The 26,057-nt window shown below is 31.7% G+C and overlaps 3 protein-coding genes across 7 annotated transcripts in view; 1 reads left to right on the top strand and 2 right to left on the bottom strand.

Moving 5' to 3' along the window:
* Positions 1-3,904: 3,904 nt before the first annotated feature.
* On the bottom strand, positions 3,905-7,189 carry LOC109539763 (putative ATPase N2B). The gene has a single exon (XM_048669691.1). The coding sequence runs from the start codon at positions 6,988-6,990 to the stop codon at positions 5,665-5,667; it is 1,326 nt and encodes a 441-aa protein (XP_048525648.1). The 5' UTR covers positions 6,991-7,189; the 3' UTR covers positions 3,905-5,664.
* Positions 7,190-7,967: 778 nt separating this feature from the next.
* LOC109539722 (U4/U6 small nuclear ribonucleoprotein Prp3) lies at positions 7,968-11,581 on the top strand. 2 transcript variants are annotated; one of them, XR_007280243.1, is made up of 7 exons: positions 7,968-8,651; positions 8,759-9,106; positions 9,499-9,745; positions 9,982-10,201; positions 10,258-10,545; positions 10,891-11,213; positions 11,246-11,581. XR_007280243.1 is itself a non-coding variant. In XM_019907670.2 (6 exons), exons 1-6 carry the CDS (start codon positions 8,088-8,090, stop codon positions 11,138-11,140), a joined length of 1,917 nt encoding a protein of 638 aa, XP_019763229.1. In that variant the 5' UTR covers positions 7,968-8,087; the 3' UTR covers positions 11,141-11,581. The 2 variants fall into 2 exon arrangements, 1 of the variants encoding a protein (XP_019763229.1); XM_019907670.2 differs by having other exon boundaries at positions 10,891-11,581.
* The window catches only part of LOC109539728 (protein SERAC1), a 30,984-nt gene continuing 16,498 nt past the window's right edge, over positions 11,572-26,057 (bottom strand). For 2 of the 4 annotated variants that reach the window (XM_048660705.1, XM_048660704.1), the window contains exons 2-7: positions 20,234-20,350; positions 18,170-18,501; positions 15,731-16,154; positions 15,297-15,424; positions 13,745-13,897; positions 11,572-13,363 (exon numbers count right to left, since the gene is read on the bottom strand). In XM_048660705.1, the coding sequence (XP_048516662.1) occupies positions 13,077-13,363; positions 13,745-13,897; positions 15,297-15,424; positions 15,731-16,154; positions 18,170-18,501; positions 20,234-20,337 (1,428 nt within the window). In that variant the 5' untranslated portion in view covers positions 20,338-20,350 and the 3' untranslated portion in view covers positions 11,572-13,076. The remainder of the gene's footprint in view (positions 13,364-13,744; positions 13,898-15,296; positions 15,425-15,730; positions 16,155-18,169; positions 18,502-20,233; positions 20,351-26,057) is intronic. The other 2 variants (XM_048660706.1, XM_048660707.1) reach the window with 2 other exon arrangements.

The raw sequence follows: 26,057 nt of genomic DNA, 5'->3' as shown, positions 1-26,057 counted from the left end.
TTAATCAAATGTTCATTATCATTGAAGCGAATTCCTCTCCTGAATTCTCAGTATCTGCGTCCATCTGGTGTCATAAGACTTCCTTTCGTTTCATCGGGGAACAAAACTATTTTCCAATCGTTCAGGGCTGAAAACGCCTCTCAAAAAATCTATCAAAAAACTAGATCCATTCTATGCTCTCTGGTGAGCCTGTTCAATCCTTTTTCATTAAGTCTTCTCCTGACCGTTCGTTCTGCTTAGCTCTAAACTGGTAGCAAGCTTCTTAAAGCAACTTACATAAGATATCATACATCTCTCGCATCTATATAGACCTTCCGCTCTACAGTAACTTTTAAGTTACCAAACATTGAATCCCTTTTTTTGAAAGTACAAGCAATTTGATTAAAATATAAAAAAATTGTTTTGTAATAACTTAATCTCAATCAACCAATAATTATCAAAATAGCAGAATATATAAAATCGTGGTCAATGATGTATCCAGACTGTTAAATCTGAAAATTTGAGGAAGATATATGAATTCTTGCCTGATCGGATGACTTTTAATTCTTGAATATTAATATTTATTTGAAAGACCTCTCAACAAAGAAATCTACAGTTCATTGTGCATTGCATATAAAATTTATTGTAAAGATTTTACAATTGTTTTGATACGACCGGCAACGCTGCACCTCGATTGCATCGGCATCCTTTGCATGGGGTACGCCAAACAGTACTCGTCTTTATCTATGAGTACGCCAAATGCACGCGAATTTTGACGTGACGAAATTGGTGACTTTTACGTACATTTTCACGTCTTTTTAACGACATTATCACGTTGGGTGCTGCCCCCGATAATTGGTAAATCAATAAATAATTATCAACGAGAATTTATGCAGATTAAATTGATTTTCAATCCACGCGCGTAATAAAACGGCACCCCAAGTAATGGGAATAATTACAGTAATGTATCTTCTACAGTTTCTTCAACCGCGAATATTTTAATATGTTTTTGTCCTTGCGAATATGTATATGTGACTTTTAAATTAACAACAACATTTGAACATAAAAAATATATATACTCGTATTTCTCTATCCAGAGTACTTTTCATGCATTTGGAGTAATTTTTAAGCCACAATTTTTAAATTTTCAAATACATTTCCAAATTACTCAACATGGGATAACGCTGCGAAAAGAATGCAGAAGACGTAAAGACTTCTTCTCTAAATTAAATGAAAAATTCAAATAATTGCGAATAAGGCGGTCAGTGGCGTCCACACAAATTTCTGCATAATAAAAGGGGGCCTAACTGAAAAAGATCACTGTACGTTTTCGAATAGTTTGAATTATCTCAAGACTGGTGGATGATGATAGGTAAAAGTATACTAGAAATATAAAAGTTTGACACCCTGTGTCTCAATAACGAAGCGTTTTGCGACAGACACATGTTTGTATGACAAACTTATATTAAAATAATCTGCTCTATCGAGGACCAGAGTTCGTTCAGAACCCAATAATTGGCACAGATTTTTTCTATCTCTTCCTCTATGCTCAAATTCGTAAAAAATATTCGCATTCAACACAGCGCGTTTCACCTAAAATTGCATAATGAGGGGCATGATTCACAAATTCAATTTAATTATAACAATAATAAAATCATATTTATTTGACAAAGTAACAATTATATCTAAATTAAGTACACTTATTCAAGTTAACAGTTTCGTCTAAATACCTACCTACTATCATCTACAAATAATAACACACAGTCATTTGGTTGGGTTTAACGAAACATTAAGTCTAAAATGAGAGTTAACATAAATAATTAATCTATTATTTGTTGCTTTCGTTATCCCCTTACATAATTGCTTCCATTAATTTTATTGCCACTTTTAGATACAGCATTAGAGTGAAACTTCTTAATAGATTCAAGAAAATTAATGTTGCTTCATTCTTTCACTGATTAGCTGTTAATGTAATATATTAACTCTAAACTGAATACGTACATACCTGTACGAAAAGTGTCCGTATCGTGCCGAAAATATTTCCACTTATATTTTGTATTTAAATAAACAATTAATAAAATAAATATTCGATGAATAAGAAAGAGTAGATGCCAGAAGTTGATTATTTACTTCATAAATATTTTTATTTAACAGTAGGTATGCTGAAAACTTATAAATTAGCGGGATTGCAATCTAGTATCAAACTAAACTGCTGTAAGTACAAATTGACGACAAAATATGTCAACTTATCTAAACAGGAAGCCTGGTCCCACAAACATGTGGAAATGGAATAACAAAACATAAATAACGCATGGTTAAAAATGTTTACAACCTATAAAAGATGGCTAAAATACTCAAATAACAATGAATAAGAATCAACTATCAGCATTTAATTATTTCGCTGTATAATAATACCTGTATAAATATAAATGATAAAATACTTTATCCATCCAAAGCCCCTTATGACTTCAGTACAAAGTTCCAAGAAGTAATTTTTGTCATCGGTATTTTTAAACTTTATTAGTCGTAGCTGTGCTTTGGTATTTGATATAAAAATACAGTTCTTATGCATTGAAATAAAAGTTTTGAATAAGGTTTGTATAAGGTGCACCCTAGAGAATTTACTTCAATCGGATTGACGATCTCCCTGGGATCATATTTTCATGTGTGGGTGATTTCCAAAATGTTACCTTAACATAACATTGCTCGACCAAAACATCAGTGTTATAAATTGTTCTGCTCGCACATTATTAAAATTAAAGGTAATAAATCACAAAATGAGTGTAAAAATGTGCAGATGTTAAGTTTTAGTTGCCCCCGTTTTTGAGCATTTTTAAAATGACCTCAGAGAAAGCATTGCGTGTTGTTTAACAAGTTGGGGTAGGTAATAAGTGAAGTACCAATAAGCTGTTCAAACGTACTAAATTATTTTAAGAAAAAAATTAAACTAGTCCGCTTTTGAGCAATCACCACTGTTTACCGCTAATGTTTAAAAGTGAACGGCTTGAAAATTGGCTAATTAATTTATTAGCATCACTAACTATTGGTAACAGTTGCCAATCTAAAAGCAGCAGTTTTAACCCATTTTTGTCACACAAAAAAAGTTCAGAAAATTAAGTTATTATATGTGCGAAATTGATTGACCGCAAAACCATTGCAATTATTATGAACGTAGGAAGTAAATTAATATACAAGGTGTACATAAATATGAAGCCACCCTTGGGTGTGAGTTTGTTACTACTTACTCAATTTGAACACAAAATGCGAAATTTTTTTTTCTAAACTTGAAGTTATAAACGTTTGTCTAGTTTTGTCATTAACGTGAAGAATAGGATATACAGCTTGAGATCAAAACCTTGAAAATATATTGCTGACTATTTAATTTCTTCCATCGTTTGATATTCAGAAAATAATCAAGGAAAATTGAAAAACAACAAAGAATTAATGATTAGCTTTTCCTCACCTATCGAATTGCGATCAACAACACATTTTGCGTCCTTAAACATTCGTATAACACGAACCAACAGTCCAAACATCAACAACCAACGACAAAGTCGTCAATAGATTTATACAGGATGCCCCGTAAGCACATGATCAAAAGGGTACTGCGATATTCTTTGGATCAAAAGAAGACGATCTGGCCTAACTTTTATTAACAAAAAATGTCTGGCTCCTCTGCTATTGATGGTCAAAGTTCTCCAAAAAATGTATCTTTTTTGAAATATTGGGAGACTGGTACGATGTATGTTGGTGAAACTAGTTGTGAATTTGTTCTTATGTAAGACATGTATATATTTTGATGAAACAATCGAGTTCAGCCGTTTTGGACAAGTGGTGAATTCTTGAGAGTCGTGGTACAAAAACTACCAGTACCTTTTATTTGGTGGATGGAATCAACTCATTTTTTTTGGTTGGTGCTTTAATAATGCATTCACAATTTTATGCTCTTTGTAAAATCTTGTAGCATTCATAGTTTTTGTGCAAAAAAATATGTCTGTTTTCTTGCCACTTAACAATGTGAGACATTAACTGCAAATATGCGCCGCGTAAATTTTGACCATGTCGGTCACTTCTTCATTAGAAAAGGTCTTCCGAACCGAATTTGTGATATTGATTGTCAATCAATTTATGCCTCGTATTACACCAGAGGAGCCAGATATTTTTTGTTAACAGAAGTTAGGTCAGATCGTCTTCTTTTGATGCAAATTATATCGCAGTATCCTTTTGATCATGTGCTTACGGGCCACTCTGTATATCTCAATCAATTATTTTTTACGATTTTATGCTGCTAGAAAAACCTGGATTAAACTAACAACCAAAAAGGATAAACAACCAGCGACAACACAGAGCAAATTACTACTGCATCAGTGCCAAAAAAAAACTTATGGACAAGATTGACAACCTTTTATAGGTACCTACTAGTCGAACAGAAGTTCTGATCAAAAATATAAACACATTTTTCAAAAAGGACGCGAATTGGCTGGTTCAGATTACAAAAACAAGGCGCTTTCTTAGGAACCAACGCGAAAACATCGAAGAACTGACATAAATTAGGAAAAACCGAACTAGGTATACAAAACAGACAATTCTATAACTAAAGAAAGAAAGAAGCACCAGATATATGAACTGAGGCGGCAGAAACAGAACATTTTCATCTTAAAACAAAATTACTACAAAAATAAGGTGGAGGAAGGGACCATCATGACCTATAAAGACTTTTTCACTCATAGAATTCCACACGATTGACCGGCGAGTATTTACAATTCTCATTTTTAAGATCGACTAAATTTCGTTTTAAAAATTAATTTAATTAAGATGGTGAATTAATAGTGCGAATAATTATGGCCAAAATGTTTAATAATCACATTACACTTGCAGATGATCCGCAAGAGTTCACCGCGAAAGGATTCTGTACGGATGTAGTTTTGGTTATTAACATGATACACATAAATGCGTGTCTTTAGGTGTATCGCAGTTAACACAAATCGTTGAAAAATGTATCGAATATAGTAACTCAGCGTGCACAAGTTTTATCGACTTGAAAAAGGCGTTCGACTGCGTCCAACTTAAGCATATCATATTATATATATACATATGTCATCTCTATAGCAGACGGTGCTCCACTGCTCCACAACATATTCAAATGAGACTCTTTCAGAAATTAAAATAAAATTATCCGCATATAGAAACCTAAATGTCGATAACCGTTGGCGTAGAAAGTTCATATCAAGTCAGAAGTCACAGACAATCAAATAAAATCACACGAAAGTCGCTATACAAAGAGACCAAAGAGTCAGAGCCAAAAGTTAAGTCGCTCCCAATTTTGTTTAGAGAAAAAACACTTGAACACCTTGTATATAAGTATATCTTCAAAAATGAAAACAAAGTTTTTTGGTTTCTTCTGTAACATTCTGTAAAAAAAGCATACTCAGGATCAGTTGGTATTAAACTAGAATATTGAAGTAATATAAGTAAAAATAGCGATGTATATCACGAACAAAAAAATACTTATCATTTTCTAGAGATCTTAGCTACTAAGATGCACATTCTCGGTTAGCGATGAATCGTCCTCAAAGTGCTTGGAAAACAGAAAGTCAAGACCATTTCTAAATTTCTAAACTAAATGTGCTAGCTGAACGACTTTACAATAAATCCAGTTGTATTGTTGCAAACTAAGACATTTAACTAATTTTTACCTTTATCGCCCCAGTAGTCTTCGCTTTGCATTTCGCTTAATCTAGATATAGTTCGATCAAAAGCAAAAATCTCCTCATCCCCAGTGAAAATGTTCGACGTTAGGTCCTTGTCGCCTATTTTCAGGTCGTCCATCAACATTCTGTGTTCGTCGCTAATACTATCAGTGGTTTTTGTATAAGTAAATAATTCTCTTATAGGAACTTCGGCTGATATGATAACTTTGGATTTTTGATCGTACAGAGCATCGATTAATGTTATGAATCGTCTAGCTTGTGAGCGCATTTCAAGTAGATCAATTCTCGGGATATCTCTTATAATAATGGTGTGGAAGAATTGCGTTAAATGGAGGTAGTCGTTGGCACCCAAAGGCCGATCACACAGTTCGTCAAAGGTACTTTCTAAAATTCCCCCGCAAGCTTTTTTAAACGTTACATTCCTGCCTAAAATGACGAGTGTTTTGCCTCGAATTACATCGTTCTCTTTCGAGCACAAGAATTTAAATATTGGCGCAATTGGATCAAGATTATAATCAGTTTTTACAAAGTAGTTGGTCTTATCACCGATAACTTTTAGTCTATAATCAGTTCCAGAATCTAAATTAGCTATTTCACAATGACTTTTCAGTATGTCGATAAAAGGGAGGAAGTTTGATCTTTGCAAGCCATTTTTATATAGATCATCCGGTGGTCTGTTACTTGTCGCGACCATAACAATTCCATTATTAAACAACTCGGTAAACAACCTTTTCAGAATCATGGCATCTGCAATATCAGTGACTTGAAACTCATCGAAGCACAAAAGCCATGATTCTTCGACAATTAACTGTGCTATTGGAGCAATTGGGTCAAATGGTTTAGCTTTTCTTTCAGAAAAATCCTGCACCACCTCTTGCTTTAATTGATGCATTCTTTCATGTACTTTCACCATAAATTCATTGAAATGTACTCTTTTCTTTCTCTCCACTTGACAAACATCAAAAAAGAGATCCATAAGCATTGTCTTACCTCCACCAACAGCTCCATAGATGTATAGTCCCTTTGGGGCTTTCTGTTTCTTGGAAGACAGTAGTTTACTGAAAAAACTTGCCTGAGATGGATGATACGTTTTCACATCTTCATACACTCTTTGCAGTTGTTCACCTATCTTCAGTTGCACAGTATCTTCTTGTATTTTATTGGCAGTAATTCTCTTCCTCAGTAGAGCAGCTGGCCCATCTTCTAGGACTTTGTGTCTGGTTCTTAACGAGTAGTAAGCCTTACATTCAATGAGAATACTTCGACGAAGAATTAAGACGCCTCCAAAAAATCGTTTCATATTTATTTTGGTTGTTCCAATGGAACATTATCAGAACACAGAAACTAGTGACAAACGACGATTAATTTTTCTGAAATTTTCCAATCGTTCTGTATTTTTTAATAAATTACGTAATGGTTGAGAAAGGATGAAAATTTGAAATTTCAGACTGGGCGCCAGAAATGTAATCATTTGGCAGGTTGGGTTTGACAGAAATCATCTGGGCTGGACATGTAAGGTTGTGAACGTGTTCAGTTATTGATCGAGATTGGAACTGTATTGGACGTACTAATTATAAGGCATAAATTGTGATTTTATAATTTTTTAGTTAAAGCTAAAGAGTTTGAATTTATTTTATGGACAAAACAAGTTATAAATGATAACATAATAATATTACCATACAAAAAACAATACAATACTCTTCTCATAAGGTATTGCGTAGATCTCATTTGGTAATTTTATTATATTTTCTTACATTTTCTTACATTTTCTTTTCCTATAATTTAAACGAAATTAATACAAAATTAGTGCCACCTTTTTACTTTTCAGTTTGACAAATATCGCGCTTTTACCGAATTTACATTTTTACTTGTGCTGATACATTTTGATAAAATTTGGTTTAGTTTCAACTGATGTACATATTTATTTTATGTTTTTAGTAAATAATATTAAACAGCTATTTCCCCAAAATGAGAATTTAGCAATAACTGTTGCTTAAGTTAAGAAATATAGATTTTCGCTGTACATTTAAAACAATTTTTGCACCTGCAGCATTGGTATGCTAGGAGATGTTAGGAAGGCAATCTAAAATTACTTTCCACATTATTTTTGCAAAAGATGTGAAATTCAAAGAGTTAAAAGTGGTCGAAACCCGCATTTCTTCCAGAAACACTAGCAATAAACACTGGTTAATGTGGGCATGTTATTTGTTATCGTCGCAACCATTCTGAACATACTCCTAGCAACGGCCATCTTTTCATTTGCCTGATTGACACGCGTCACTTTTGTCATTTATTTAACCTGTAAAGGTATGGGTGTAAGTGTTGTGAGTTGTGAGTTTATATGAATTTGCATCTAACTCTTGGAATTGTTTATTCTTGTGGCGTATTCCATTGAACATGGCTTATTTGTCTCGCAGAGAAATCGAAGACTTGAAGCCATCGGTGGAAAGGGCGGTTTATAAAACGTTGGGAAACAGTGACTCTTCAGTGCTCAGAGTCGTCATAGATTGTTTGACTAGTGGATATGATCGTCGGAAAATTGCTGATAAACTCGACTCCTACATAGACAGTAAAAAGGCTAGCCGTCTTTCCGAAAGGATACAAGACTTGCTGGACGATGTCGATGCTACTCGTAAGTCAAAGAAACGCTCATATGATGATGACCGAGATAGAGATCGAGATCGAGATTCAAAAAAGTCGAAAAACGACAGCAATAGAGATAGAGAGCGGGACAGAGAGTCCAGAAGTAGAGACTCGATGTCGGGACGTGAAAAGGAAAAACACCTGTCTGATAAAGACGGCATAATGAGAAATTTAAAAATGGATCCTTTACCACCCCCGAGCAAAAACAGCATTAGTTTGGCTAATATAAAAATTCCTCAACCAAGTATTTATGGTATCCCCACGGGGTTACTAAATAAAGGCGATGCCGAAAAGGCCAGGAAAATCGCTCAATTGCAAGTAAGTTCAACTATTTGCTCAACTGTTTGCTATATTCATTTCAAACGCTTTTGAATCTCCAGATGACCAGCTCAAACACATCCTTATATAAGTGCTTTTTGTTTCAGGCCCAAATTAAAAATAAACTCTCTACTGGCATATTGGGAAATGCAATTCAAATTCCTATTATCCCAACTAAACCTCAACCTCTAATTTTGGATGAGGAGGGAAGGACTATTGATAAATCAGGTAAAGCCATTCAACTTACACATGTAGCACCCACACTAAAAGCCAATTTAAGAGCCTTGAAGAGAGAACAGTACAAGGAGAAAGTTGACAAAAGGGATGATGATAATTCTGAGACAAGTTTTATTGATCCCAGAATTGGTTTAAAACCGGCTCTTAGAAATAAAAGGGCATTAAGGTTCCATGAACCTGGAAAATTTCAACAATTGGCCGAAAGGCTGAGAATGAAAGTAAGTTTGTCTCTTATGTGAAACTATAGGAAGTGCCTTTTCTGCGTGAAAATTTATACGATAAATGTGACTTGGTCTTACTTAATCGTTGTCCTAAGGGGACAAAATAAATTGAAATCTACTTCAGGAAACAATATGAACATTATTTGTAAAACATGTAAAGCCTTGCAGAGATCCTTAGTTCTAACATAAGTACATTTTCTTGCTGAATTTTTTTCTTACTGAATTTGTTCAGTGTTTATCTAAAATATATTCTGCTTTCTCTCTAATCAAATTGATAAGTGTCTAGATGAAATAATACTGAGAAAGAACAAATAATAATTAACCAGATATACATAAAATTGCTTCAAAAACATCACAATTACTTATTCAAATTTATATTTGAATTTTAGTCTCAACTGGAAAAATTGCAAAATGAAATTTCTCAAATCGCCAAAAAAACCGGCATCTCGTCAGCTACAAAATTGGCCTTGATTGCCAAATCCGAAGGTGTTACTGAAGAAGTACCGCTAATGGAATGGTGGGATTCCGTTATTCTGGAAGATAACTTGGACACTCAAACTCAAACGGGAAAGATTGCCATTAAGCAAAATTCCATCAACAATTTAGTCGAACATCCAACGCAAATGAGATGTCCTAGTAAGTGTCCAAAGTTTCTGATCGATTTTTATTTACCAAAATTTTTTGTCTCCAAAATTCTTAGTAAGTTTCAAAGTTTTCGAGTTTCATTCTTTGTATGTATTGAGGTGGCAAGAGAGTCACAATTACTTTGCAATAAACAGCGAAATAATGAAAAAATGTGTTTACTTAAAGAACATGTAGAACGTTTGTAGTTTTTGTTGGTTTCAGATGTTTAAGGTGATGAATTTTTTTAGCTGATCCAATCAAGCCCGTTTACATGCCAGTTTTTCTGACGAAAAAGGAGCGAAAGAAGTTGCGAAGACAGAACAGAAGAGAAACATGGAAGGAGGAGCAGGAAAAGATCCGATTAGGCCTGGAAGCACCTCCAGAACCAAAATTGCGAATTTCGAATTTAATGAGAGCTCTTGGAACTGAGGCAGTTCAGGATCCAACTAAAATCGAGGCTCATGTCAGGTACGATACAGTGCTTTGACTTTAAATCGATAGTGGTTAATTAATTTATATTTCAGGGAGCAAATGGCGAAAAGACAGAAAGCCCATGAGGACGCCAATGCAGCACGTAAACTAACAGCTGAACAGAAAAGGGATAAGAAAGTGAAAAAACTGAAGGAGGACACGACTTTGGGTGTGCAAGTATCCATTTATCGAATTCTTCATCTTCACGAGTTAGCCGCAAAGAAATTCAAGGTGGAAACCAACGCAAAACAATTGTACATGAGTGGATGTGTAGTTCTTTATCCAGATTGCTGTGTCGTTGTGGTGGAAGGAGGACCTAAGCAGCAAAAGAAATATAAAAGGTAAGAACAATTAATGGCGGTGATTTAAAACCCATGTTATTTTATTTGATTTGTTTATGGTTGATGTAGAATATCCAAAACAATCACCTGAAGGTAAGTACGGTCATACTTGCTATTTTAGCTAGCGCCCTTCTAACGCATATCTTTATTAGTTGAATTTACTTTGCTAATTCACAGCTAATACTAATATAAGACTAGCTAAATTTGAAAGTTGTTCAATTGGATATTGCTCATGTTTCCTAATAACACCCCTCTTACTGCTTTATATCAAGTTTAGTAAGTAATATTGATTTTTTTGCTCTACTGTGTTATCTATGCTGTTATTAAAGTTGCTGTTTTTTACAGATTAATGTTGAATCGAATTAAATGGGAGGAGGACATTGTTAAGGACCCAGATGGTAGAGATGTGCCCAACAAATGCGTGTTGGTTTGGGAAGGCACAACAAAGCAGAGGAATTTTGGAGAATTGAAATTCAAAGTTTGTCCCACAGAACGGTTAGCCAGGGAACATTTCAAAAAACATAAAGTTGAGCACTATTGGGATTTGGCATACAGTGGCGCTGTTTTGGAACAGTCCAGCGATTTAATTGATTGAATATTGAGCACCCTTGACATGCAGAGAATAATAATTTTTCACAGTTTTCGTTTACAACTTTGTAACGTGAGTTATCACATTGATTAATAAATTTTAATGTTTGTAATTAATTTGCAAAATAATGCAGTAGTTTCGCAGTTTTATGTTTTTTGTCTATTTTGATTTTTGCGTTTCAATTGGTTTTTGCAATTATTTGCTGTCAATGTGTCAATCAGCTTTTGAATAGAAATTGTTACATATTTGCTTCTACTTCTAATTGAGTATGATTGAAGTCTATAAACAGATCCTCGAAACAGTTTGCATAGCAGGTAAGAACGTAGATAGATCTTTTATTTTCCACTCAAATCCACTTATTTTTACTATTGTTAGGAATTAGTTTAGGAAACACTTTGGTTTTTATTATAACATTGGGAAGCACACAAATAAACTCGTCATATGCAACATTGTTTAATTTCAATCAAAGCAAATCGGTTTATTTTTATTGTCGTTTTTGTAACCTTACAAATATGTATGTACAAACATTTCTAAGACTAGTAATTGCTATTCTTAAATGTGCCCACTTCGAATTCTTCGGCATAGCTGAATTCCATAAAATAACGACTAAATATTCATAAAAATATTTTCGAACGATTTCGATTAGTCGAACTTGTGAACGAGACACTTTCATTCATGAAATTGGTAAGCAACAAGAGCTTTTTGGTTTGGTTAAATTTTAATAATACTGATAATAATAAACAGAATTTACTTTAAACATTTTGCGTAAGTTTGGTGAAGCATTATCACAGACGGTTTTTGAATCTGGACTTTTCCGCATCGGAAATCACAGTAACGGACTGGCTTGCCTGTTTAAATAATACTCGGTGTAATAATTATTGGGCTTTCATTTCCAGATTTTTCACTTCCAAGTTGTAAGAGTTAAATACTTGTTTTTTTATGAAGAAATGGTTTGGTATTTCTACTGTGCCTTTTGCGAAATAAATTAGAAAATTCAACAATACTGTGTTCATATGTATATGGTTAACTTTTGTATTATACTTAATTCTGATGAATTTCTATTCTTTTTTCAGGTTTGGCTTATGTGAAATAGATTGAAATGAAAGTAGGGTTTACTTAAAATATGAAGGAACAAGAAATAATTTCTATACATTTTAACTCTTAATTGACAATTTTTGCAAAATAACCCTTATTTTGATGGTTTTTTTTACTGTACATTTGTATTTGGTAACTTCCACAATAAATGTGTAGAATAACTCTAGAATATATAAAATTAAAATTTAACAATACAATACATTTATTAACTTATTTAAAAATTAATGTTAAACTTTTTAACCATGATTTCTCTTCGAAGATGAAAATAAAAAGTTTGCTTTTAATATTTTCAAACTGTTATTTTATATTTTCCGGTATTTTCCTCAAACATTTCTGACTTAATTCACTTCAGGTCTATTAAAATTATTCGTAACTAATAACAAAATTCTGTGCAACGTACTACATCTAAATCACTAATAACATCACATATTGATTTTATTTTTATCATCATAAATATGTCTATATTTCGTAATGGTTATTATTAACTAAATATATAAACCTTGGTGCTTGCATCACAGTCGATAAGTAACTTGAATTTTCAATATACACGTTCATTGTACGATTCAATTTTATTGGTTGCTATATAATTTTGGGGTAGTATTAGGGTATAATTTAATATTATTATACTGATTGTATAATTGAGTTCCACAGAAACATGCAATTTTCTTTAGTAAAACCGCCTTGAAATCTACTTAATAATTAAAAATTGTATATACTTGAAAGACTACCTTAAATATAATGCTATTGGAGCACAGAATGCAAGATGCGATGTATTAAATAATAAAAATTGGCCCTGGCTGACAAAAAAAATTGTCAAAAAACAGCAATTTTCGGAAACGTAACCTTGCTAAGCTTCCTTTTGAAAAATGGACTTGTTGATCATTTTCACTAATTCAAGGTAAAGAAAGCAATCTCTTCCAGCGGGTTTGCAAATTTCTCTATGATCCAGAGGCACGTCGCATTTGATGCCAATATCTGGATCGGCCGATTCGTAAGCGATGAATTTTAGAGAAGTAAATCCTACGGGCGTATTTTCAGTGTCTATAAAACTGAAAATTTCCGGTTTTTTGTCCTGTTCCTCACTGTTGAATATTTCAAGAAAACTTCGATGTAAGTTGAGAACGAAGTCACAGTCTAATAGCCAGAAAATAAAACAAATATTAAAAGCGCATTCACAGATGTTCATTTAGCATTATTTTTTTAATTATTTTTAATTAATAATTTTAATTTTCTTAATTCTACAATTTTGATTTGAACTTATAAGATGTACGTGATTTGTTTATGTAATAATTTAATTGCGTATAATTAATTATTACGTATTTCATAAAACACAAGCAATTTTTAATGAATGTATTTTAATGATGAATGTTATTTTAATTTATTATGAGAAACGTTTTCTTAAATGTATTATTAATATTTAGATTTTTTCACAATTCTTAGCAGGAATAGGAAGAATTTAAAAAATGACCTTAAAACTTAAAAAATAGTTTTAAGAAACAATGTAATAATACTTACTTGTCCGGATTTCCATAACTTCAATACTTCGTCTGAAGAAAGGAAAAGTCATGTCTGCAATTGGAGAGCCTTTATGAGGCACACTATAGAACATTATAGCTTTGGTTTGATGGTAGAGATTTTGAACAGTCTGGTTATCCTTAGCATGCCATCCTGTAAGAAGATCGCTTTGTATTATTGAATTTTAATAATGTTGCTCAGTTTCAGCTATTAGGTATGTTGGCGTTACGTTTATCGGGACACTAACCATTTTTTAAAAGAATTAAAGTATCTGCTTTTTACTTTTGCTAAAGATAAGAGAAAATCCATTTTGCGTGAGCGCTTAGTCTAATTTTGTCCCGTTTCAAGTATTAGGTATCGAAACGCTCTCCATTTTTCTAGATAAATTCAAATAAGGTTTCTTCTTTTTACTGTTACTAAAAATAATTGTTTTATAGAGTTATAAAAATGCTTTTTAAAAATGAAATCATTAGTTAACTATTTTTTGTGCCATTTTATTGATGCATGTAAAAAGTTTTCTTGGACTAATGAAACAATTTACTCATTGAAATGAATTGCAAAATATTACGTAGTTAATAAAGTGTCTTTACTCTAGTCATTTATCGCATGAATGAAATTCATGTTCTGAGATCTGGAATTGCTTTTGGAATCGGAAATTATCTATAGTAATTGAAGCATCTGGACAATCTTGAAAATTGAAAAAAAATCATTTTTGAATGGTTCTTCTGAAATCTAACTATTTACGCTCTATTAAATATTGATTCCATTAAAAATATATTCCTTTATGTGTGTGAGTGCTACTGAGTACAAACATACATTCGAATGGTCCTATAAAAGCTGATTGTTATTAATTAAATCGTTATTCAAAATTTGTGTTTCTGCGAAAATTTGCGGGGGTTTCAATTTATTTCGCGCTGTTTCTAGGCGTTAGTCACAGATTAAGAATGTTTCTTGCAGTTAAAATTTCCCGAAAATGTTGGCAAACTATAAAAAATAATATACAAATATTGAAATTTAATTTACAATATCCAAATTATTTGCTATAATTATATGGCCACTTATGCCGACTATTCATATAAAATAAGACGTAGTATTGTTTCTGCTGTGATCAGCATGATTTAACTATAAAAAAAGGCACAGCAGAAACGAGTCATTATATGTTTGGTCAAAAATCATAGTTAAGGTTCGGTAACAACTAAAATCTATTGTTTGTATAAATTTGTAAATAAATTGTTTTTTAAAAAGCAAACTTTCAAATTAATCAATAAAATTCTAGTATCAACTGCTACTTAAATTCTTCTATTCGTATTCCTGTTTGCATTTTTTATGTAGAAAGTAAACGATGAAACTGACGTTCTTTGTTTCATATCTTCCTCGTTCTTGTGACTGCGTATTCAATATTATTCGAAGTGCAAAAACTATAAGTTTCAAAGGAATGTTGTCCATATATATTAGATATACGATTAATATCAAGTAAATCAATTAATCATTTCATTAAGCAAATAAAAATGATCTCTTACACTTTGTACTCACATAAAATAATTGTCCTTACCGTTGAGGATTATTTGTTTAATATACAATCCACCTTTTGAGTGGCCCACCCACACTATTGGTCTGCAGCCCACTCCTAATCTGAGCAGATCTTCCATCATTTCGTTACTTCGTTGAGGAAGACTGGTTCTGGGAAAAATATATTTAATCAACAATCGGTTTTAATCATTTTACGCTTTGGGATGGGGTATCGATTTAATACCTTTATTCTAGGAATAAAACATCAATCACTTCCAATGAACTTTTATTAATTAGGCAAAGTTATCCTTGTGAAATTTATGTGTTTGCTTTGAAAAACCGTCATACCAGCCAGCCCTTATTAGATGAATTTTAAATAGGGTTCGGCCAACTTGAAGCTGTTAGATAATTAAATTTACTTTGATATCCAAAGTAAATTTACCACCCGAGTTGTAAATGCTAAACACTGATGTTTACCTGGGTTTTCTTTTCTGCCATAGTGGCCTCCACAGAACATCCGTTGTATAGTTTATGCCCAAAATCCTCACCCCTGGACAATCTTGAGGCAACCAATCTTGCGGCCAACATCTGCTGAAATTATCCACATTTGTTTCCTGATCTTCGAATTCAATTTCTTCCTCTACTTGCTCTGTTTCATCCACTTCATCCACATTGTCGTTTGCATTTGCGTCTTTGGTTCTGGCTACTTTCACCGGTATGGTCGTGTAAATTTTCGTGAGTGTTCGCTTGAGTCTTCCTTCATCACCCACATTCTTACTTGAAAAATTCTCTGGGACTGGAACGTACATATCGTCAGTGGAATGTCTTCTGATTGGACTCAAGTTTTTCAGTTTGGGGTTTTTTACTCGCCATGTTCCTTGTCTCCATGTCCGATCTAAACCTAGATATTAACCCAAACAGTTCTATCAGTTAATTAGAAATTTTCCACTTTATATTGTTCTAAAAACTTTTCGTTTCTTTATCAGTTTTTGCCTTTGGAAATTTACAAACGATTTTACTTGGTTGTTTTTTACAACTTTTTAATAAAATTTACTTAACTTTATTAACGTAAAGCGCCGACAGCGTATTACTTTTTTCGCTATAAAGTTAATATGCCAAGCGACACAGTAATTATGAACTTGGAACTTATTAATACGAAGAACTTCAGCAAACAAACCCGCTTTAATTAAATTCTTAAGCGCCATGAAAATATTAAATATGTTGAGATCATGCCTGCATTCTACAACTAATTGGTAAAAAGTTAGTTATTTTAATGAGAAATGACTGAACAATTTCTCTTTTGACTATTTTATTCGAGGGTGCTTTACATGAATTACGCAGCAATGCAATTAAAATCGTTTTTAAAAATGTAATATCGCCTCTATAACTTTTTTTGGATGAAAGGGAATGTTTTTATTTTATTTTCGAACTAACTATTGAAAGTTATTAAATATCATAAAAGGGAAAATGGAGATTTACCCATACAGGACGATTTATAAAAATTGTATTTAGCGGTTCTTATTATAAAAAGTATATACGCGTTTTTACATTCATTTCAATTAGATTGTTTTTTTGCCCGTTTACAAAAATAAATTTCGTTTTACAAAAATAACGTTTCACATGAGCTTAAATTTGTTTTATTACTAAAACACTTTGAACGTTTAAAGTATTTGTAATTTTAATAATGTTTTCACCTGATGACGATAAAAATGCAACTTTTTGTTACACGAATTTTTTCCACATTGTTTCGTTTACGAAAATATAATCTAATACAAGATTAAAAATGGTAAAAAAACAGAAAAAAAATTAGAAAATTAATACGTATATTTCTAAACATTGCACGTAAAATCAAAAAATTATTATTTGGGTGAATATGAAAAAAAAAATTGAGACTGAATATGTTCTTATAATGTTCTATAGCTTCTCTTATCTTCTAAGATCTTCCAGAAGAAATTCTGTATCATCTTTCCAAGTATTTTTATTAATGGCAAAGAAGCTTAGCAACAGATGTTTGTATAATTTTTATGATATTTTCAAGTTCCAGATTCATAAGTCTTAGCAAGTTTCTTCATCAATTAAAGTATTTCTGGACTTAACAAAAGAGTGCCCATGAGGCAAAATAATATAGTTATTTATGCCAAATACACTTTAAAGTTTATTATTATTATTTTCATTCATTTTTTCGAGAAACCAATAAAAAATACAACTTTAAAACTTCAATTGTGGTTTTTTCGAATATCATGTTTTAAACCTTAATGCTAGAAAAGTTAACAAAAAAATTGCCAAAATAATTTTAACGCTCTCCGTCTGTATTCGATTGATGTCTGATATGATTTTTTTAATAAATAACACTGTCTAAAAAATGTTCAGGGTTTTTTACCATTTTCAAAGCCGAATTTACGTTTTCTTAGAAATGTTTTTTGCTTCAACTATATTGCCAATTATTGAAACTGTAAAGCAAGCAAGTTTCTTTCTCTACATATAAACCTTCCATTTATTTAGGTCAATCCAGGTGGGGTTTCAAAAAGAATCACTCAACATTTGTTTAATTGAAAATCCTTGTATTTGAATCAACTATTTAAACAGAAGTTTAAATGATAAAAGTCGAATTTAAAACGTGCCTTTTAAATCGGGTAAATATTGCAAACTTATTTAAACAAGTTCTGCTGCATTACATCATTTCATTTTAATATTCAAACATCGCGGCTAACGGTTTAATTAATTGAAGCGCTTGCAGAATTACTGGTCCCACGTATAAGCCTTCCTTTGCTGAAAGGCTAAAAAGACTAAAATTTCTAAAGAAGTTATACATTGTTTCGCAATTTTTCCATCAAAATCAAATCGTTTCAATTATCCAATGGTTGTGCAATGTTTGGTCTTCTGAACCTAACAATTCCAAGTAAAACAACTGCTTACCACCATGCAATCCATGAACAAATATAACATCAGCAAATATTTCTCCTTCTGGCTCATGCATTACTGTACAATTCACACATCGTTCCGGTGATTCGTTCATTTTTTCACTGTCGCTTCCTTCTTCGATGCGACTTTCGTCTAAACCATCGGCTAAGGCCAGCCGCGATCGACTTACTCGTCGAAATCGCTTTCTTACCACTCCAGATGGTAAGTTAAGCGGAATTCTTTGAAGAGGTGCCAATGATTTCGACAAACTATTAGCTAGAAATGCTGCTAGGGCAGGAACTAGATGATTGGTGAATGTGTAGAGTACGTTTTGAAGCCACACTTTCCTGAAAGAAATAATGGAAAGTGAGTTCAGTTCCAGCGAAACGTTCGAAAGAAATTCTTTTCCACATCAGAATGATTTTTGACTGATTACGACTAGGTCCTTACTTTGTCACCGTGTATATCAAATAAAATATCGTAATTTGAAGGGTCAATAATGTTTCCAATAATTACATATTAATGTATCATTTCGTTATCTCGAACCGTTTCCAAGATTAATCAATTTACTTAAATAAGATAATATTTGGATAATACCAGAAATTTTACAATAGTAAATTTTCCTTTATTACAATGTGTGAGCAATATGGACTAAATATAACTAAAAGCTAATTTTAGTGCAACTTTTCAATCAATTAGGTAGTCTGCTGCGATTCAGTAGATTAATATTAATTTGTCATTGGCAGTGGTCTTGATGACGTTGAGATTTAAACGTCAAGTTGACGTATTAATATAATGACATAGATGGACGTCATTTATTGGTATTCACTATTGTTGTTGCAGTCCATTTAGTCAAACAGTTCACATTGTAAAATACGAATTAATTCCTATTTGCATGCATGATAGTTACTACGTGTAACTAAAAATTGTGTTACTTTAGTGTGACGATTGCTGGGCATAGATTGTGTTTTAAAACGTTTAAATAAAAAAAAATACTGTTCATTCTCTTGATTTGAAATGAAAATTTGACTGATTTATGATATTTTTTCATATGTTTATATTCGACAGTAAAACGTCAAGATGAAGGTTTGGCATTTGAACGTCATTTTAAGGTCATGCCCACGTAGTAAACGTCGTCAATAACGTCAGTTTGAGACGTAAAAGTCACGTTATTGTGAAGTGAATGTGTTCATCTGGGTATGAGCCACATAATTATATAATTTACTATTTTTTCATTTCCACATCAAAGCTTGAGTTTTTTCTATTTCTATCGTCGCTTGTAGTTTTTTCTAATAGCAATAGAAATCGGTTAAAGGTAATAAATATATTATTATATTGTTAATATTAGCACTGTATTTATTATTATTTTAAATTACTTTTATTGGAAAAGTTTATAAGACTCTAAAACGATACAAAATAATATTTACCAACATTATTTCACTCATCCATATTGTGTGCAAAAGAAGTGTTAATTAAAATTTCAGATTCCGGGACAGATTGATAAATTTTGCGAAATATTGTTATTGATATTTTTCTGGAGAACTTTTTTCATAATTATTATTTTCATAAATTTTTTCGAGAAACCAATCAAAAATTAAACTTTTTAAAGCTTCAATGCAGCGGTTTTTAAATATCATTTGTCAAACCTTGATGCTGGAAGTTTAAAAAAATCGCTAAAATAATTTCAACGCTCTCTGTATTCGATTCGCGTTTGCGATTTTTTGATTTTTTTTATAAATAAATTCAGATTCCGAGGTAGATTGATACATTTTGCGAAATATTGCTCTTGGTATTTTTCTGAAGAACTTTTCTATTAATACACATATAAAAACTGGCTCTAATTTGAATCAAATAATTGAAATAATAAACAGGAAATTGCCTGAATACTCGAAATAATTTTTTTGGTGACTTAGATATGCTGAAAACACCGTACCTTATATGACGACAATTAATTTCCAAGTAGATGGTATCACGATTTAATCTGATTACTGTAAACGCAGAACTGACATTGAAAAGTAAAATTAAACGGTAAAGTAAGTAAGCAGAAAATAAAATGTTAAAAAATTAATTTCCGCTTACCTTGAAGGTACCACTAAGATAGTTTCATCTTGTTCGACAATAACGTTGCATTCTGCAGATAAAACGCACTCAGTGGACTTGATTTCTTCTTCATTTAATGCCATTTTTTCACTATTCCTAGGCAATAAGAAAATGTGTTAAACTTTGATATAATTTTTACAAAGGTACAAAGTGTAACGAAAAAGATACTGTAAACTCAAAGCAAACAGCAACAAAAAAGTGGTCAAAAAATGTGCATAGTCACTGTTAAAAAAATAGACCTTCAAAGTTCTTCTTAAAGAATTTAATACCACAGTTACCCACTAAATTCACTTGCTACTTTCGAACTCTGAACTAGAATTACACCTTGAATTTTAGTTCAGTTTACTTAACAAAAAAATATTGTGTCCGATAGCTTGAATGAATTGTAGCTGCCGAAATAGAGCAAACAAAGATAATGAAAATATAATGGAAATAAATGGAAGGTTTTACTTGTAAAAATATCTCGCGGTCTTTTGCGAAAGGTAGCGACAAAATAATTTAATTTTCTATTTTCTTACTTTTTGTTGCACGTAAATAAACTGAACTTTCAACATCCACGTTTTCAATTTGAGGATTTTTTTTATTTAAGTAATAAGTAATATATATTGTTGTTTCTTTGATTATCAATTCGACTGTTCAGTTACGTTTAGTTTCGTTAGATCAACTTTAAATTTTGAATTTCAAAGAGATAAACAGATGAATTTTTAACAAAATGTACTTAAGAGAAAAGTGTGATGCAAAAACTGATAAAACGAGCAATATTTTTTTACCGGAAATGATTCGATCTATTTTTTGAATAACTGAAACCGAATAATTGAGAAATATTTCGTTCTAGACGACTGCCGATTGAAACCTTTAAAAACCGATTCATTATTCAATTATATGAGGAAAGTAGAACAAAGCCGGAACTACTTTTCATCCATTCAGAGTGGCTCAAAGTTGTGCCAAAAGTGTTGTTGACTACAAAAATGAAGGTAGAACTCGATTGAATTTAAAAACTAAATAAAAGTTTTCTCCAATTTTTGACCAGTAATGAAAAAAAAACTCATACTCATAGTCAACATTTTACATTTGAAAGCTTCTACGACAATGAAATGAACTCTTATTGCGAGCATATCTGGCGCAAACAATTCAAAGTTCAACTTTATTTTATGGTTCAAAACATTCTTGATTAAATACTGTTAAATTATTATTAATTTCTCGTGTATGTATTAACGCTTTTTTAAACCCCAATAGATTAGCCAGATACTTGACACTACATTTGAGTTAAAGAAGACAAAGATCGATGATAAAAAGCAATCAATGTAATAAGCTGGATTGATTAATTTTGCTAAATGCTGACGCAAGAATACATAAGCCAATAATCGTTCTTAAATTAATTTTTTTTCTGCTGGGTGAATTAGGTTTAATATCTTTTTCATTGACCTATTCAAGTTGGAAGCGTTGCGAATTTATTGCTCCTAATCAACTGGTCTAAATTGGCATGCTTGCAGGATTGTGTCATGTGCTTGTTGAATAGTTTATTTATATCTGGCTATATACATGCGATTTTTTAATAGAATACTTCCATTACATTAATTTAGAATTATTGTAAGCTTTTTGAAGGTTCAACTGATTTTGACTGCTCTAATAATAGCTGAATGTTTTGTGAAATCCTAGTCACTTTTGGGAAATCTGGCTTTAACTCTCAGAATTTTACTATGAGCAAAATATACAAGGGCATTATTAAAGACTTACAGCAGCATTAATTGCATAATTTTTCATATTCAACTGTCATAGATTTTTAAGTTTATTGTTTAATTTATTCTTACTTATTGTTGGATATAGTTTGAAACAATTATTACATTTATCTTTTCTTTTAACCAATGTACATTAATGGTGTTTTAAGTACCATCTTTTGAGATAAGTTTGTTAGATTTTTGCTAGTTAGTTGGGATTTAAGCTTTGTTTGGTCACCTACTTTAAACAGTTATAAAAATTACTTTAAACTTTAAAAGACAGATCATGGGAAATCTTTCACAATTAACCAGCTAAGCAGACAAATAAATTTACCAATTATAAGACCATTTTTTATTTTATTTGGAGTAAATATAACTTGTTTCTTGCCCTATAGATTTAATTGAAGTAAGCAAAGTCTATTGAATAAATGTAAAATAAAATATATACGAATTAATTTGTTGCATAGGATTGTTTTTCTGTTTGCTAAGAATCCGTAAAATTCACATTTGATTTTTCCATTCGAGTGATTCAATGTATTTTTCATTTTTATTAAGTTTTAACTCAACTTTTTGAAACTGAAAAATGCAGTGTTATACCAAATTGTGTAATTAGCGAGTTTCAATTGAAAAATGTTATGAGAAAATGTAGAAACACGCGAAATGTACAAAAATCTGTGTGGCCCAAAATGTACTTTCTTGCAGAACTATTTCTTTAGATGAAACTGAAAACATTGAAAAAAACGATTAACTTGCGCGCAAATCGAATTAATCTAAAATTTGGTAACCTCGCTACTTTCGCATACGTCTAGATATTATACAAATAGCACACGGTAAAAAAATTATTTGTACTCATTTCTAAATTCCTAAATGTAAATAATGTAAATCTGATAAAATTAAAATCTGTACTCAGTTTGAAGATAAGCCGCACAAGTAACAGACGTCGTAATCATTAAGAGTTTGCAAAAAAAAATAATTCCACATAATACAAAACCGATAAGACTTGATGTTTTAGCAAATAAAACGTGCCGTTGCAATTTTCATGAATGTTTTACTCATTCGTTTGATTGTAAAACGTGTACACAAAAGATTTTAAAAAAGATAAGCAATGCGAAGCAATAGCAAATATTATTCAAGTTTAATGCGCAGTTAACATTGAGAATATTTCAATTTTGCTTAATATTAATTGAAACTTAGTAACACTCATGAGATTAATACATTAAAATATACATTAGTGTACACAATATGGTTCAGATAGAAACAGCATGTCTTAAGTCTTGATTTTAATACGATTGTTTTATTAAACAATCGGTTCAATTATTATTAAACAATCGTATTATATTAATCAATTGTTTAGTACCTATGATGTAAAATTTTTCAGTCTTACTTTTTATTGCACTTTTTCCAGGCGCTGTGTTTTAGTGTTTCGTGATATTCCATGTCTAAGATTTATTTGATTGTTGATTGTGTAGGATTGTTAAATTAAGAGTCGTTTTTTACACAGGTTTTTTACACAGTGTTGTCTAGAAATATTGACCTAAAAGTGAAGAAATTCCAGTTTCCACGGGTTTTCCAAATAAATGATTATAAACTTTCGCTTTTTCAGTTCGGGTAAATATTTTCGGAGAAAGACCTAGAAATAATTATTAGGGTTTTGTACATAATTCAAAGCTGTAAAAAGTTTTCCAAACATTTTTGCAAAGCGGTTAAGAAGGCGAGTGTTCCAATAAAATTTATCTTTTTCACACAAAATACCTGAAGATTGCTAGTATTTTAAGTAAAACTAAAAATAATGCGATTTTTGCGTAGAAAGAATTGCTTAATAGAAACTTTGCTAAATCTGGAATGACCTGAAAATTTAAAGGAACTTCTCAGAGCGATGCGGGCGGCGAATTTTCCCAATAATTTGTAAAAACTGAATATAATTATTTGGTTTTTGTGCCAAATTCGAAGCTGAAATGGGTTTTCTAAAATTTCCTGTAAACCGATGAACGAGGCGACGTTTCTAGCAATACTAATTTTCTAATTTTTGACTGAAAACACCCCATTATTGTCAAAAAAGAAGAAAATCATCTGAAAATAATGCGGTTTTGCGTTTTCGATTAAAAACTTTTAGTTTTGGGATTCTGTTTTGGAGAAAATCTTAGAGGTTTTCGGGAAAAAACTGTAGGAATTTATTTTCGTTTTTGTCCCGAATTCAACACGGAATAAAGTTTTTGAACATTTTTTACAAAGCTATAAACTTATCCTGTAATTTTTCGGGTAAAAGTCCTCCAGATCGTCAGTATTTTTAAGTGAAACAAGAAAGCAAAGCAAAAAAAAATCAGTCAAAACTAAAAAACCACATTTTTTTCCACAATTTTAACAAATTCCACAGTCTTCAGAGAAATGGAGGTGAAGAGATTTCCAAATGCGCTGTAATAAACTTTCGCTTATTCTGTTCGTTTTTTGATAGAAAATTGTTTGATTTTTGTTCCAAATTCGAAGCTGGAAAGGGACTTCAAAACTTTTTACAAAACGACGAAGGATTCGAAATTTATTTCATAAAATACATTAAGATTGTCAGCATTTTTAAGTGCAACTTTAGAAAATTGAGCATTTAGAAGAAAGAGCAACTTGAGTAAAATTGGAAAACTGAAATTTTGATGAAATCTAAACAATATTAATAAGCGGTCCTTAAAATAAATCTAAAAAAAAATCATCAACATTTTCCCAGCAGCGGAACTGAGTTCCTGAGCTGGTGCGTTGGGTTGGTACAGCAAGACATTTGCGTAGCACTGCGCCAACTCCTAAACATTCACTGAGTTACCCAGGCCTACACTTAGCTTATACAAAAGTAAACATAGATTCAACATTTTTATTTAAATTTAATCTTCTGCTTATTCGTTAATTATGTCCGAAGGCTTGCATTTCCGGTGTCTGGCTCTTGGGGGGATTAAATTAAGCCAAATCAAATAAAAAATGCTCTACTACCATAAAAACATTGAAACAAATATTATGGACAAAGCAAGTGATAAAAACAATTCGACTATGTGTTTGGGTCCTTTGGAGAATGTAAATAGCAGTCTTTGCAGCTTTTTGCCATTAAGGCGGTGTCGTCCACGTAGCATATTTTTGATATTTCTCCAAGGCTTAGACGGAATCTCAGACCGAATTTCCCGTTTTTTTTAAATATTTTCTCCATTATTAACGTAGCCAGAGCTTCGTTTAGTCTCACACTCTCAAAAGATTTAGTCAAATCGATACAACATGGGTAAACGAATTTGCAAAATTAAGGATTCTGTATGATTTGTAATATTGCGTCCGTGACGGCAGGATTCTATCTGAAGCCTCGTTTTATTCTTTGTTGATTGTTGATTTTATTCAATATTTCGTAGCTAATAATATTGGTGAACAGTTCAGATATTCTAATTGATATTGTTTTAGTAAATTTTGAAATAAAACTGACAAACAAAGGACTTTATTCAAAAATATATCACTCTGTAAATTCCCAAGACGATTTCCCAGTCCCAGTGTTGATGAGACTGTACAGGGAAAATTTAAGTTTAATATATCAAAAACGGACAAAGTTATTAAGAAAAACTGCATCATCCCTAGTTCGCGGTCCTTAAATTCACTTTAATTTTTATATTATATTACTTATTTATTTTATTTGAAGAAAAACGCAAATTTTGAATCATCGTTTAGATACAGGGTGATTGAAAATTGGCGTCATTCCTTTTAAGGAGTGATAGAGGCTCCCTTGGCGAGTGCGAGAAAAATATTGACAATTTTTTTTCCGAAAATTTGTAGAAGATATTAACAGTTGAAGATGGAATTTCAACTTTGTTATTAAGCATTATTTTGAAATTGTTCCATGTTTAATTGGTATCATATTGGAATACTTAAGCATCCAAAAAGAAAAATTACGATCTTTGCTTCAAATTACGAAAATTTTTGATATTATAAAAGTTCTCTTCTACAATTTTTTGATGAAAAGGCACAGCGGCAATTATGTTTTTTGCCATTAACAGATAGTTACAGGTGGATAGCCCTTGTCAATCATAACAATAATTTGTCAAACTGTGACTTACTTTGAATTTCCTTTC

This window comes from Dendroctonus ponderosae, unplaced genomic scaffold, assembly GCF_020466585.1.
Source record: "Dendroctonus ponderosae isolate FM_Combo_2020 unplaced genomic scaffold, Dpon_F_20191213v2 Dpon_F_20191213_1, whole genome shotgun sequence".
NCBI classification, from domain to species: Eukaryota; Metazoa; Arthropoda; class Insecta; order Coleoptera; family Curculionidae; genus Dendroctonus; species Dendroctonus ponderosae.
This window is presented reverse-complemented; position numbering and strand designations above follow the sequence as displayed.